Source organism: Sciurus carolinensis, chromosome 8 (genome assembly GCF_902686445.1).
Source record: "Sciurus carolinensis chromosome 8, mSciCar1.2, whole genome shotgun sequence".
NCBI classification, from domain to species: Eukaryota; Metazoa; Chordata; class Mammalia; order Rodentia; family Sciuridae; genus Sciurus; species Sciurus carolinensis.
Window position 1 is genome coordinate 119,664,742 of NC_062220.1, and position 15,250 is coordinate 119,679,991.

Genomic DNA, 15,250 nt, shown 5'->3' on the forward strand with positions numbered 1-15,250 from the left:
ATAGGTGATATTGATGCCTCATGTGTACTGTTAATGCCAACTACAGTTGCTATGGTGAATACCATTGTCAATGGTGATAAAATCTGATCAGAAAAGGCCTTTAATCCAAAGCCTTAGATCTTAACTAAACAGGTCCCAGACTTGTCTGGACTCTTAGCTGGTTCATTTTATCTTAAAATGAGGATAGCTTTCACTGGCAGTAATTCCAAATAGTAGTTCTTGGTAGTTATTCCTTTTAGAAGTGAGAATTGTCAGTATTGCAGTGGATTGGGGAGTTACACAAAAGCATTATAATCCTTGAAGTTCAGAGTTATTATTCCATGTCCTTAGAAAGTGAAGAGGTAAAGAGGGGTGGAGAATGGGGCCATGTTCTATGATTTGGTCACTGCTCTATCCTGGATGCTGTCCTGCTCTCTACATGTTCCAAGCCTACCTGCTTAGTTCAGGCCACCAGGCGATAGGGTCAGGATCCCGCCCTCAGTGTACAGCAGGGTCAGGAGTATGTGGCAGTGTATAAAAACCAGGGTAGGTGGGGAGAGGAGACTGTTGCAGGGCAGGCATTTCATTCCTAGTTCAGAATTCTTTGGTTACAGGAGTGTAGGCTGCCCCTTCACACATATCATGTGGCAGGATCAATATTTCAAAGGACTGCATAAAATCCAGACTTAAGGGAGACATGATCTAATAGTAGCTCATGTGGAAGACTTGAGCTTTCATGTGTGGATGTAGGGCAAGTGAGGGACAGGCATCAGAAACACTATGGGATTCAGAGGGTGGGAGGAAGCTGACCTGAGAGAGGAAGGACTCTACAACAAAAGGATGGTGCTTTCTTGGGGACCAGAATTGGGCTGGCAGGCCCTGCTAAGGGGGGGCTTTCTCCTGGCAGGACTGAGGGTCTAGGGTCTATGCTTGCTGTGTGCCCTAATGCCAGCACTTTCCTTCCCCCAACCCAGAGTCGAATGGCAGAGAGCCTGCGCCTTTTTGACTCCATCTGCAACAACAACTGGTTCATCAACACCTCACTTATCCTCTTCCTGAACAAGAAGGACCTGCTGTCGGAGAAGATCCGGCGCATCCCGCTCACCATCTGCTTCCCTGAATACAAGGGCCAGAACACGTATGAGGAGGCCGCCGTCTATATCCAGCGGCAGTTCGAGGACCTGAACCGCAACAAGGAGACCAAGGAAATCTACTCCCACTTCACCTGTGCCACTGACACCAGTAACATCCAGTTTGTCTTTGATGCAGTGACAGATGTCATTATACAGAACAATCTTAAGTACATTGGCCTTTGCTGAGGAGCCAGGCCCAGCCTGCTTGCTTGTGGTAAAACCCATGGGGTATCACACCCCTACTCGTGCTAGAGAGGCCCAACCCAGGGGCAGAAAATGGGGGGCCTGAAGAATGTCCCCCCACCCCCCTCAGCTGCCACCTCCTTGGCCCCACATTTCTGCAAACATAAATATATATGGATAGATTGCTAGGTAGTTAGACACGTGTGCACATGCGCGCGTGCACACACACACACACACACACACACACACACACACGCATACCTGGAGATGGCAAAGTTCTCCAGAGCACTGAGGTCTCATCAAGATTTGAGGAGCTGCTGTCACAAGTTCATTATAGACCATCCTGCCCCTTCACTCTACCTTCCTGAGCTGGCCCCACTCTGCACGGAGGTCTGCATCCAACAGCTGGGGAAAGACAGCAGGGCTGTGATCAGGTTATACCAACTGTGTCCCTGTTGCCTAGAGGAAGGCCAGCTCATCACCTGAGTTCTCGACTGAGGACCTTGCCAATGACAAGGAGTGAGGACCAGAGCAGGGACTGTAGGCCATCCTGCTGGCCACACCCTACACACAGCTGCTCTGAACCCCATTTGTCCTGGACCTGGGACCTGAGGAGCCAGGTGTCAGCACTAATCAGACCTTCAGCCATTCATGGCTCTTTTTAAACAGCTTCAAAATATGCAACAAAAATCAACACAATAAAACAAGTGGCACGATTTACTTCAAATTAGACCAGCTGGGATTCCAGTTTTTCTTCTACTGGTCTGATGTTTTATAAATTGAAACCTGTTTTTTTTTTTTCTCTCTGACACACCTTTTTCCCCCCTTTCGCCAAATCTCGTGGTGTTTCGCAGGAAAACAAAAAATATACAGAAAATTTCAGATGCAGTTGAGTATTCTTTTTTAAATGCAGATTTTCAAAACATATTTTTTTTCAGGTGATCCTTTTTGTGTCTGGCTTGCTGAGTGTAAAAGTTGTTACTCGGGCGACTCTGTCCCTCTGCTCCAAAGGATTCTGGGGCGAATAGTCCTGCAAGGCTAGTGCAGGACACATGTTGTACATAAGCCTCTGCAGCGTCCTCTTGTTATTGGTGCAGTTTTCTGCTTTGTTTTTATTTAAGAAAAATAAATGTGATGTATTTAAAGAAGGTTCTTCACCTAGGAGCGAATGAACAATAGCTAAATGTCTTGGTATTTAAAGCATAAATTATCTGTGGCTTTGCTGAGTGAAGGAAGGAGAGGCAAGAGATGGTGTCCCCCTCTAACCCCTGGTCCCTGCATGCCCCAAGCCTGAGACAGGCTGGGAGCTGCAACGACTCCTGTGAAGGCACAGCCAGTTTTGTGGCCTGAGGGAGGCCCTGCTGGGACCGTGCACTCTGGGCCTTCCTGTCCCAGGGCCCATGGGCACTGGCCTTGAAAGGACCTTGGCCAAGGACCGTGTGTAAATAAGAACCCCTGCTGCTGAGAGGGGAGGCACCTCCAGAGCCCTTGCCAAATCTCCTTCTCTCTCACCCTTTGTTCAGTTACCCATGCGTCCAAGGTCAGCGTGCAGAATCACAGCCAAGGACTTGAAGAGATGTACAGAGGGAAAGAGAGGAACTGGTGACCATATGAAAGTCAAAGATTGTCTACTTGAAGAAAATAAAATATCCTGAATGGAGCCGGGTCTTGTCCCAGTGTGCTGTGTGCATGGCTAAATTTGGTTCTGTCTCAGGCAGCTGGGGACACCTTCCACACTGAATTTTCTTCCTCCTGTGCTCCCACATCTCCACACAATTAGATAAATACCCACCACTGGTGCTGAGAATTGAACCCAGCTGGGCAAGTACTGTAACACTGAGCCACACCCCCAACCCCAGGTAAAATCATTTTAAAATTAATGTCAGGAATAACCTTGAGAGGAAAGAAGTTGCGAGAGAGGGGAGACCTGTCAGGCCCCTGTGGACTGAAGAGATGGAAGTCTGGGGGAACCTCCTGTTGCCCTCAGGACCCTGCCCAACACTAGTCTAGGTTGCACCATTACCCAGACTCCTCACCCTACAGATACCTCTGCTGAGGTCTGAATCATCCTCCCAGGGCAGTTAGGAAAAAGTTCATTCCCCCATGATAGTGTAGGGCAAAACCCTCTGGGGTGCTAGGAAGGAGAGGTACACTGGGACCCAGTGCTTGCTGACCAGCTTGTGTGGTTAGAGTCATCTTGGGGTGATGGGAAAGCACTGATTAGAAATCAAGATGTGTCACCAAGTACCTTCAAGTGGGACACAGAGTCAGGCTTCTTGTAACTTATTTTATTTACACTCCACCTCTGCAGGTTGCCAGTGGTGATCCATTTTATATGTGAGGAGAAGTGCCCAACCAAGGTGAAGGTTGAGAAGCAATCAACCAGGGATTTCCCCAGGCCAAGTAGATGTCCTGCTTCATGGGAGGAGCAGAGGTGTACCAATGCCTTCCAAAGCTCTTGGGTCTTTGCCCTGTCCTGTACCTGGAAGGGCCAGGAAACCACAAAGTGCATATAGCCACCCCGAAGCCTTCTCCTCGAAGCAGAACCTTAAGCAAAGCCCTGAGGTGGGGGCAGCAGATGACTTTATACACATACACATGCGTACACGTTCATGCACACAAATAAACACACACTCACGCAGATACACCACTCAAACCTGGCACTGACTACCCCGTTCCCACTGGATCCAGTGTGGGGATTCCCTTTGCACCTCCCCACATCACCAAACAGCAAGAACCCAAAGGAGCTTTTGTTTAAGAAGAAATAACATGTGACTTAAAACGGTTAACACTTATTTTGTGCTTTTTAATGCCAACTGTGAAAAAGAGCAGTTATTTCACCATGAGCATCTTTAACCTAAAAACACACAACTGATGTGCATAAGGATCAGAGGAGGCCTTCCCTAGTAAAGATCTTCCTCCTGGTTCCCAAAGCCCAGTCAGCATAAGATTTTCCATGATTCCACACAGGCTGCAGAGGAACCCCAGACTCCCAGACCCCCATGTTGGGCCTTGCAGCTGGGTTCCCTAGATCTATCCTCCACTGCAGATCTGTACTTGTTCTTCCCTCTTGAGATCCCCTCTTGCTCTTACTGATCTCTCTGCTCTACATGCCCTTTCCCAACCTCACAGTCCAGGATCCACCCAACCCTCTGGATCCAGTTCAAAGCCACCCCAGCATCATTCCTCCCTCCCTCCCCACATTCTACTTCCTAGAGCACTCCAGGGCAAGGTAGGAAGAGGTGTTTGCAAATTCTGGACAGTTAAGGATAGGGCACCATCTGATGCACCATCTTTCTCCCAAGTTAGGAGGATCCAGGAGAAACCAATAAGGCAAATATCCACAGAAAACCTTGCAGGGGAGGGCAGGGTGAGGGTGGCTTAAGGGGAGGAATTGGGGTCAACCAGGCTATCCTGCCCTCTGCTGGTGATTATGTCTAGCCCATCTTACTACATAGGGCCCCAGCCTTCCCTCCCAGGACACACTAACATGCAGCTCCCTCCCCCTGAGAGATTGCCATCCTCCCCTATAGTTTGTATGGTCACCAGGTGGGACAGTGGGGCAATGACAGTGGTCACAGTAATCCTAGCTCCCACTGGTGACTGCTCACTATGCACCACACTCCTGGGAAGTCAGGATTATTGGTTCTGGTTTACAGAAGAGGAAGCAGAGACACTGAAAGGGGACAACTTTCCACCATTAATATGTGACAAGTGATACAGCGAGGCCTAGGGCCCAAGTGGCTGTGTAACATCTGTCCACACTCCCCAGAGCTCCACAGCAGACCTGCCAAGCGCTGGACAATGCCAGCCATCCAGGACAAATAGGCATAGGAGTATGGGCCCAGCTGGCAGAGGGGCAAGTACCAGAGAAGGATGCACTGCACCATGAGGAGGAGGGGGCCACACTGAGGCTGGATGACACCTTGGACACATTCATCTCACTGAAATGAACCTGGCAGAGGTCCTCGATGCTGAGGCAGTTCCCAAACCAGGTGCCAGCTAATGTAACCCACTCGTGCCCTGGGGAGGATTGACCCCTGTAGTAATCCCATTTGTAACAGGTTGTCTCAAACCATTTGGGAATATTATGACACCCTCAAGGAAAAGGCCGCCTTACTCAAGAGAGATGATGAAGATAGGTTCTAGGACCCTTGCCAGGCTTGCCAGGGCCAGGTGAAGAGGAGGGAAGAAGGGAGGAGGCATCTAGCAGGCACGCAAGGTGGGAACCAAGCAAGCTGAGTATCCCTGTTGGTGCGTATTATCCCCACTGAGACTTGGGTGATGAGGAACTGCTCACCAAAGACTGTCAGGCCAAGGATGTGCCTGGAGCCCTGGTGCACTCCGTCCTGAGGGCAGGCAAGGAAAGAAAGGCCTGCCCTTCTGAGGCAGCTCCTCCCTCTGCCCTGTGGTGTCAGGGCCAGGAGGAATAGGGTCTGCTCTGGGCCACTTCCCAGGCAATTGGGTATCTGGACTGCTGCTGAGGAGAGACAAGGGTTCCCTGCCTGGAACATTCCTGAAGGGAAAGCATACCCACTTTTCTCCTCCAGCAGTCCTGCCTAGGGAAGCAGCCTACTCCCAGGACTTCAGTTCCTCATGGACATAGCCACCGCCAGATTTCCCTCTAGTCACTATGACTCCAAGGATGCTCCCTGCCCCTCAAAACAGCTGGGAACAAAACTAATCCAGACATCTCCTCATCTGTGCCCTCCCTCTCCTAAGTCCAGCCTTGCTCCCTCCTGAAGCTAGGAAGACAGTTTCCTTAGGTGGGGACCCCTCCTATAGAGAACTAGTGCTCTCCTCTGCATTAGGAAGGGTGCCTACCTTCATTCCCAGGGTCTGACCCAAACCCAAGCTGCACATTCTGGGATCAGGGACACAACAGGTCCCACGACATTGCCCCAAAAGTGGAACCAGCATCTCAGAGCTTGGCACAAGGAGGGGGTGACAGGAGAAAGTGCTAGGCCAAACTCACAGATATGCCTGGTCAGTCAGTACCCCTGGGACTGGTAGTGGGAAACTTCAAGGGGCCCTGCAGAATACCTGACCACAAAATGAGACCTTTTTCTCAGGGAGTTAGCAGGAGCAGTGGTGGGATAGGGAAACTAGTGAGTGACAACAGAAGAATCCTTGATGGTCACTCAGGAGCTGATGGGAAACCTGGGCTGGCAGCCTCTACATGGCATTTGCCTCTTCTATCCTGGTCTCTCCCCTCCTAACACAGCACTATCTTGGGGCACAAGATAGGTCTGAAGGAATGGACCAGGGCCCTGTGAGAACAGTCTTCAGTCCTAGGGTGCCATCTGCTGGTTACTCTTGGAAATCACATAGCAAATCAGACCATGGTGTAGATTTAGAGGGAAGACCTTAGAAACATTCTCCCACAGAAACCCCAACTTACAGGGAGGAAACTGAAGGCACAGTCACAGGAACAAGGCAAGGGTTCAACATATGTTTATTGAAAGAATAAACAAGTGGATGAGTGAATTATAGCCAGAAAACAACAAATGATCCTTTAAAATATGACATAAAACCTGCTGAACAGTATTTATTGACTGCTAATCACAAACCAGGTACTCTATCAGGTGTCAAGGATGCCATGATTTTTTTTTAATGCCTTCCTTCCAGTTCGGCTATAGATAGGAAATCCATAGTAATGACCATAGCATATGCTAAGAGCATGCTGAGTTCTATGTTCAGATTATTTCAGCTAGACCATACAGGTGACAAAACTCAAGCTTCCATGGACTACACTATTGCCCAAGGTCACACACGCTGATAAGAATAAGGTCATCGCAGAAATAGAAGCCCATGCCCTACCTAAATCCCCATCTACAAGCCCATCGAGGTTACCACTTGGGGCACAGCCACACTGGCCAATCCAGAAGCCATAGTACTCAAAAGATCCCCCAGGATGGAGGATGTCCAGGTGTACCTGTCACACTGCCTGCCTTTCTCCATCCATCTGTTCAGCCATCCTCCCAGTCCCAGTCCCACCAGGGTGTCCCAGGTCTCCTTTCTGGGCCCTTCACAGATGATGAGCAGCACCCAGTAAACCTATGACAAAGGGTCAAGGTTTGATTTTGGTATTTTTAGGTATTAGGGATTGAACCCAGGGGCACTCTACATCCCCAGACCTTTTTATTTTTGTTTTGAGACAGGGTCTTTTTAAGTTGCCAAGGTAGGCCTTGAACTTGTGATCCTCCTGCCTCAGCCTCCTGATTTCAGGCATGCACTATCATCCAGAACCCAGATATCCACAGAGTTTTTGGGATTCTGGCAGTGTTAGATTGGCAAGCACTAAAAACAGACAGATAAAACTCCTTTTCAGGTATCTTCACAGACTAAATGCGAAAAGCAAAACTTAAGTTTCCGCAGAAGATATGGCAGAATATCTTCAAAGTTCGGGGTAAAGGATTCTCTTATTCAGCACACAACCCCCCCCCCAAAAAAAAGTACAAAGGAATAGATTGATGAAACTCATTACATTATTAAAATGAAAACTGGAGTCAATGATTCACCAAATAGTGAGAAGTCATACAAACATCCTGGGAAATGATATTTGCCAAGTAGGCAACCAACAATGGCTTGAAATCTGAGATAAACAAAGAACACTTCCTCGAATCAATAAAAAATAGAAAAAGAACTCTGAGTGTCCTGGATCCCTAGAGGCTCTGGGCAGAAAGTTGCCAGAGGGGGTGCCAGGCAGAAGGAGTATTCCTTCTTACCCGTCACAAAGATCAGCAAAGCAGCACAACAATGAAACATCAGAGCTACCAATCAGAACTGACAAGGATGTGTCATCGCCCTCCTCAGGAGAGGCCCTGGAGGGATTCTCCCTTGAGTATAGCAGGAAAACCAGAGCAGGAACTCTCATTGTTCATTCCTTCTGCAGCACAGGAGATGAAACAACCAACATGGAAACATCATGGCATAATTTCATTCTTCTTTATGGCTGAGTATGAAATATCAAACTATACTCTACTGTCATGTATATCTAAAAAGAACAAATTAAAAAAACATGGTACAGTCAAATGCTGTGAAAACATGCAGCAGTGGGAAGAAATGAAATAGAGCCCATGATATGACATGGATAATCTCAATATTTATCCAAGCTACTTAAAAATACCTTTTAAAAAGCAGTGTTTTTAAAGGTATTTAAGTAGCATAGGGATATATATAACAAGATCTGTTAAAGTTTTAAGATATGCAAAGTCAAATTTTATATATATGCACATATATATAAAATTTATATTTGTGGTAAAATATAAAGATATATTGGGGATACAGTCACAAAATTATTGGTGTTCAAGGGAGGATGGGAAGAAGGGTAGGAAAAGGTTCACAGGGCACTTGGATTTTATATATGACTTTTCAAACAAATATGAAATATGGTAAAATGTTACAGTTTGGCAAAGCTGGATGATGGTACTCAATGTTCATTATTATTATCTCAGTTTCTCTGAATTTTTTAAATAGGTGACACTAATTTTAAGAGCCTTGGATGAGAGCAAAGGCCCTTCTCCCTACACACTAAGAATGAGGGGACCAGGTCCTGTCTCACTCCTTGAGTTTTAGTGTGGTGAGCACAGGGCACTCATACTGGACCTCCATGAAGACACCAGATATCTCAAGGCTCTCAACCCCAGGTACAATGTGAGAAACAGTCAAGGTACATTTAAGAAATAAATGTGTGTGGGTTAGAGATGTAGCTCAGTGGTAGAGTGCTTGCCTGACGTGGGGGGCCCTGGGTTCAATCCCCATTACCACACAGAAAAATAAAAACAAATGTGTACAGAGGTGATCCCCAGAGATAACTGTTCTTGGTGGCTTGAGAAAGGACCAGGGATATAGTTGTCTTTTTTTTTCAAGTTAAGCATTAGTTTTTTGGGGTTTGTTTGTTTGTTTTAGTTGTAGATGGACATGATTCCTTTATTTTATTTATTTTTTATATGGTGCTGAGGACTGAATCTAGTGCCTCCATGGTAGGCAAGCATTCTACCAATGAGCGACAATACCAGCCCCTATAGTGGTCTTTTTTTTTTTATTAAACACCACCAGAGGTTCTGTTGTCTAGCCTAACATGCTCTCCAACATCCAGCCCAGTTCAGCTGAAGGAAGATGTGCCTCAGGAACCAGGCAGCAATCCCAGGCCCTCATGGACAGTGCTCTGCGGGGCCTGTCTTTCTGCACCTGATTCCACAGTTATGTGTCTCTGGGCCTTAATTCAGGGAGGTCTCACAGTCCCTGAATGCTTATATTTCTTCCATCCTGCAGGGTGCTGGACTATACACTTGGCCAGTGTTTTCTCACCTTTATCTCACTTTGTCCTCACTTTATATTTGAGTAAATAACTAGTGGAAATGAGGGGAAGGGCAAAGGGAAACCAGATTCATTTGACTTCTGTACTACAACATTGATTTGTCTACCTTTACCTAAGGTACCACTTCAAGGCCTACTATCCCACCTCTTGGAATGAGCACCTCATTTAAAAATGCTCATTGTAGTCATGCAACCAGGTAGATGTCAGCCTGACACAAGTATCAACCCTCTGGCTGTTGTTGACATGTGACTGTTACCCTAGACTCCCCATCTAATTAACAGAAGCAGTCACCTAAAGGGTACCACAGGCCAGGGTTGGAAGGGCCCACAGTGAGTGTGTACAGCATTGCCTTTGGGGTAGGCCTTCTTTATTACTAACAATCTATTGTGACATTTCACAAAAGAGAACATTTAAAGGGCCTCTCCAGTCAGGAATGGTAGCCTATACCTATGATCACAGATACTCAGGGAGCTGAGAGGCAGGAGGATTTCTTGAGCCTAGAAGTTTAGACCCAGGCTGGGCAACATAGTGAGACGCCTATCTCAGAAAAATAAATAAACAAATAAATAAACTTTCCTTTAATCACCAAGGAAATACATATTAATATAAAAATGAGATACCATTCACACACACACACACACACACACACACACACACACACATCAAACTAGCTAAAATAAAAAGACCAAATGTTGGTTAGGATGTAGAGTACCTGGAACTCTCGTATACTGCTGCTGATAGGAGTGGAAATTGGAGCAACTATTTTAGAAAACCCTTTAGCAGTACCATCTAAAGCTGAACATGAATTTATCCTTTGCCAGCCATTCTACTCCTAGTATGTCTCAAAATAAATGTACATATGTACCCACCAAAAGACATATATAAGAGTGTTTATAACCCCTTTGTTCTTGGTAGCCATAAGTAAAAACAACTCAAATGTCCCTCAGCAGCAGAATGGATAAACTGGAGTACATTCTCATAATATATATAAAAAACTCCAAGACTAAATCAACAAAAATCAGTAATATATAACATATATGAATCTCAGAAACAAATTAGCGAGTGAAAGAAGCTAAAATCAAAATATTACAATCTGTATGTTTCTATTTCCATTAAGTTTTTAAAAAGACATGAACAGGGTTAAGGGTGTAGTGCATGATTACCATGTGTAAGGACCTGTGTTCAATCCCCAGCACTGGGGAAAAAAATGAGCTAAGCTATGGCCTTATAAATTAAATAAATTGTTTCCCTTTGGATGAGAAGTAGAACCCTGTATGGTGTCTATGGGAAGTCTTGGAATGGTGAAATATTCCACGTTTCTTGACTTGGGTAGTTGTCAAATGGCATACTCATTTAGTACAATTTAATCAAATGTTCACATTTGTGGGGGTTTGGAGGGGGTTTTGTTTATTTGTTTGTTTGTTTGTTTGTTTTTTAGGGGATGGGTGCTGGGGATTGAACCCAGGGCCTTGTACTTACTAAGTATGTACTCTATCTCTGAGCTATGACCCACTGGCCCTATATATGCTTGAAAAATATATGTTGTGATTTAATAAAAAGGTAACTTTTTTGTTGTTGCTAAAAGTGTTGAGATGTGGGTCTGTTACCCAAGCTGGTCTTAAAGTCATGGGTTCAGGTGTTCCTCCTACCTTGGCCTCCCAAGTAACAGGGATTATAGGCACATACCATCATGCCCAGCAAAATGGTAACTTAAAAATTTTTTTTTTAATTTGCTATGGACTGTGATCTGCAGTCTGGCGTGTACATGACCTATAGAGGAGGTCCAGGGGACACAGAAAGACCCACCAGATCTGCTTGTGGGGCAAGCCTACCTGAAGGTAGCTGGGCCAGGTGCTTGAATGCCTGGTGCAGGTTCTGCCGGCACAGTGAGTAGGGGTCATTCATCAGGAAGGACAGGGCAAGGATGACATTATTCTCTAAAAAGCCATTTCTGGGAAGAAAAAGTGGATTTAGATATAACTAATACCATGCCTGCAGAGGATCAAATAAGAGGTCAGGCCCCTGTTTGAGTCTGAATTCATGATAGGGCAGATAAAGCCAGAGGTAAACATCATATTCTGGAATCCACAGAAGCCATGAGAACAAAGCAGTAATTTGTGTGGTGATAAGAATCACATAGCTCTGCTCCTTCCTAGCCGTGATTTAGACTCCAGCTCTTTGTGCCCCTATATTCTTATTTTCCTCTTCTGACCTTCATTCAATCCCAAGGTCTATAAAATGAGGATAGGTCAACAGAGGGGTGTAACCTACTTGCCTGAACTGCAGGGCTGAGCTCACTCACTGGCTCTCAGCTTCATGGGCCCACCCCCACAACCCCTTCCACTTCTGTTCCCCCAGCTGAGTTGTGAGCTTGCCAGAGGCCAGCTGCTTACCTTCAGACCTACTGGCACCTGTTATGCTTGTTTTTATAATTATGAACAATATAATTAAATATTAGGTAAACCAATTACGTGAGAAGACTTTAAATTTTCCTTATGAAAAAAAAAGATGGAATGTTTTGCAAAAACTCAGAAGTGAATCTAAAAAAAAGAGGTGAGATAATTGTAAAAGATTCTAGAAGATTTTTCACACGCAGCTTATTTCATCGATGTCTTTCAGTTCTTGCTCTGCTTTAATGATACCAAAGTTGCAAATCAGATATGTGGTTAAAGCAAAAAAGTTGACAGGAAACACCATTCAGTGGATCCATGTCCTAGAAAAGGTCCAGATCCCACACAGGGATTAGCAAATGCCTTAATCTTTGTGTTTTGGGTTAAAATGAACCATTTAAAGAAAATATACTATTTCTTGAATTCCTTGTTTTTCACCATTTCTTTAAAGCAACCAACTGATTTTTGAATTCAGCTGAACCTGGAAAGAGGACTTCTGAGGTCCCATCTGTCAGGACAGAGTTCAGGGATAAATGAGAAGTCATGGGTAAAGCCCTCAGCTAAGTGCCCAGAACACAGGACACATGCAACTAATTATGTTACCGTGGCATTGGTTGGACTTAACTTTATGGCATGTTTTTTGTCATTGTTGTTGTTCTTTTTTTTTAGATATACATGACAGTAGAGTATATTTTGACATGTTATACATATATGGAGTAACTTATTATAATTAGTATCCTATTTTTGTGGTTGTACTTGATATGAAGTTACACTGGTCATGTATTTATGGCATGTTTTGAATTGTTCTGGAAGAAAAGATCATAGTGGGACACACAAGTTGCAGGGGCCTTCGCTGACCATTGGATTCTCTTCAGTCAGTGCCCTGTGACCCACTCTGTCATTCATACTTGAAAGCCGGGTGGTGTATACCTGTAGTCCCACCTATGCAGGAGTCTAAGACTTGAGCCAAGGAGTTCAGGACCAACCTAGGAAATAATGAGACCCCATCTCATTTTTAAAAATAAAATAAAAAGACTGTGGTGTCTATTTCAGTGGCAAAGCATGTCCTTAACATGCATGAGGCCCTGGGTTTAATCTCCATCACCCAAAAAATAAAAATAATAATAAAGCCAACTGTGTTTGTCTGTAGAGTATGTGGCCCCCCTCACCAGCAGGCAAGCTAGAGGACAGGTCAGACCATCTAGAAAACTCTCCTATTCATGAGAATATCCTGTGAATTGACTTCCCAAGGTGTCAAGATGTGAAGCCTGGGCTGCTATCTTCATTGCCCCTTCCATCATTACCTGTATAGCAAAAGGGCAAAAAGTTTTCAACAAGGGTAGTTCAGGGCAGTTACACAGGATTTGAAAGGGCTCCAAAAGCTATTGGCTTTTGTTGTAAGATCACTGCTGAACTTGGGGGAAATTTAGAAATCATTCATCTTTGCTTTTGGCCCTTTGTCTTCCTTGTCCAATGTGATGTGCTAAAAGAGGCTGGGGTTTGGACTCCTAGGCCCTGGCACACAGTAGTAAGTCCTTTCTCTGGTCTCCTCCCAGCCCCACAACTTGCCTCACAATGGTGGTGTGAGGAATGACTGAGAACACTGAATATGTTCTGTGTGAAGGCCAGATTTTTTACTGTATCCTCCCATCTTGTTAATGTGGGCACAGCCAGGACTCCCTGGTGCAGATTATCCTAGTGCCACTGAACAATTTACTATCACCTTCCCTAGGCATTTACTTCTATTTCAGCATCTCTCCTCAGCATCCATTGTCCATCTCTAAAGACTATTACCTAATGTCTATTTCAGGTCCAAAAAAGAGAGGAAAAACAACAGGAAAAATGAGAGATACTTGACTCCTGTGTATCCCTAAAGTTGTTTTTGTTTATTGGTTAGTTATTCTTATTTGATTTGAGACAGGATCTTGCTATGTTACCCAGGCTGGGCTTGAACTTGTGGGCTCAAGTGATCCTCCCACCTCAGCACAGGCATGCACCAACATACCTGGCCCTATCTAAAGTTTTAAAGAATCATCCTGAGGTAATTTCAGATAGGCAAAATGAGACTTGGATCAAGAGATCACAGAGCAAAAAAGCATGCCCCCCACTCTGATACACCATGGCCCACATCCACACCCCTCTGCTCTGGCCACAGCACTGATCCACCTGCCTATTGCTAACTGTGGCACTACCTTCCCCTCTCTCTATCTCTCCCCACACCATTATTACCTGTATAGCAAGAGGGCAAAAAGTTTTCAATAAGGGCAGTTCAGGACAGTTACGCAGGACTTGAATGGGCTCCAAAAGCTGTTGGCTTTAGTTGTAAGATCACTGCTGTACTTGGGGGAAAGTGATGGCATTCATAGCCCCAGTTAGGCCAGGGCTGCATGCAGGATCAGGTTGAAGCAGGTACCGAGGAGGATCCCGGGAGTCTGAGAGCTTGGGGAATGTCAGGACCCAGTAAGTTTGGGTTTTATGAGATACCCCCACACTCTTGACAGATTGAAGTCTCTGAATGGGTGCCTGTGTTTACACTCAAGTCCAAAGGCTTGTCAGCACCTTGCCCTTTGAGCTGCCCTTCCTTCTTTTCTGGACCTGTGCACACTGGGCAATAGTCTCTTTCATATAGAAGACTAGGGGTAGGGTTTGGGGATATGATTTGGGGTTCTATTTGTTTATTTGGGTACCAGGGATTGAACTCAGGGGTGTTTAACCACTGAGCCACATTCCTAGCCCTTTTATTATTTTATTTTGAGACAGAGTCTTGCTAAGTTGCTTTGGACCTCATTAAATTGCTGGGGTTGGTCTCAAACTTGCAGTCCTCCTGCCTTAGCCTCCAAAACCTCTAGGATTACAGGTGCACACTACTGTGCCCAGCTGGGGTCCTGTTTTTAATACAAAGTAAAACTAGTGATCTCTGGTCACAAGATTGAACTCAATAAATATGGTACCCTTCAGTTGATGAATAGATAAAGAAACTGTGGCATATTTATACAATGGAATATTACTCCACAATGAAGAATGATAAAATTATGGCATTTGTAGGCAAATGGTCGAAATTGGAGAATATCATGCTAAGTGAGATAAGCCAATCTCAAAAAACTAAAGGACGAATGATCTCGCTGATAAGCGGATGAGGACATAAAATGGGGGTGGGAGGGGTTAGCATTAGGTTTAGGGTTAGGTTTAGAGTTAGGCTAAGGAGAGCGGTAAGAATGAAGGAAAGAAGGACTGTATAAAGG

At 45.2% G+C, this 15,250-nt stretch overlaps 2 protein-coding genes across 4 annotated transcripts in view; one reads left to right on the forward strand and one right to left on the reverse strand.

Moving 5' to 3' along the window:
• Gnaz (G protein subunit alpha z) overlaps positions 1 to 2,179 on the forward strand; it is a 53,627-nt gene extending 51,448 nt beyond the window's left edge. For both annotated transcript variants that reach the window (XM_047560104.1, XM_047560105.1), the window contains exon 3: positions 954 to 2,179. In XM_047560104.1, coding sequence (XP_047416060.1) covers positions 954 to 1,298 — 345 coding nt within the window. In that variant the 3' untranslated portion in view covers positions 1,299 to 2,179. The remainder of the gene's footprint in view (positions 1 to 953) is intronic.
• The window catches only part of Rsph14 (radial spoke head 14 homolog), an 82,131-nt gene that overhangs the window by 60,533 nt on the left and 6,348 nt on the right, over positions 1 to 15,250 (reverse strand). For both annotated transcript variants that reach the window (XM_047560108.1, XM_047560107.1), the window contains exon 4: positions 11,451 to 11,569. In XM_047560108.1, coding sequence (XP_047416064.1) covers positions 11,451 to 11,569 — 119 coding nt within the window. The remainder of the gene's footprint in view (positions 1 to 11,450; positions 11,570 to 15,250) is intronic.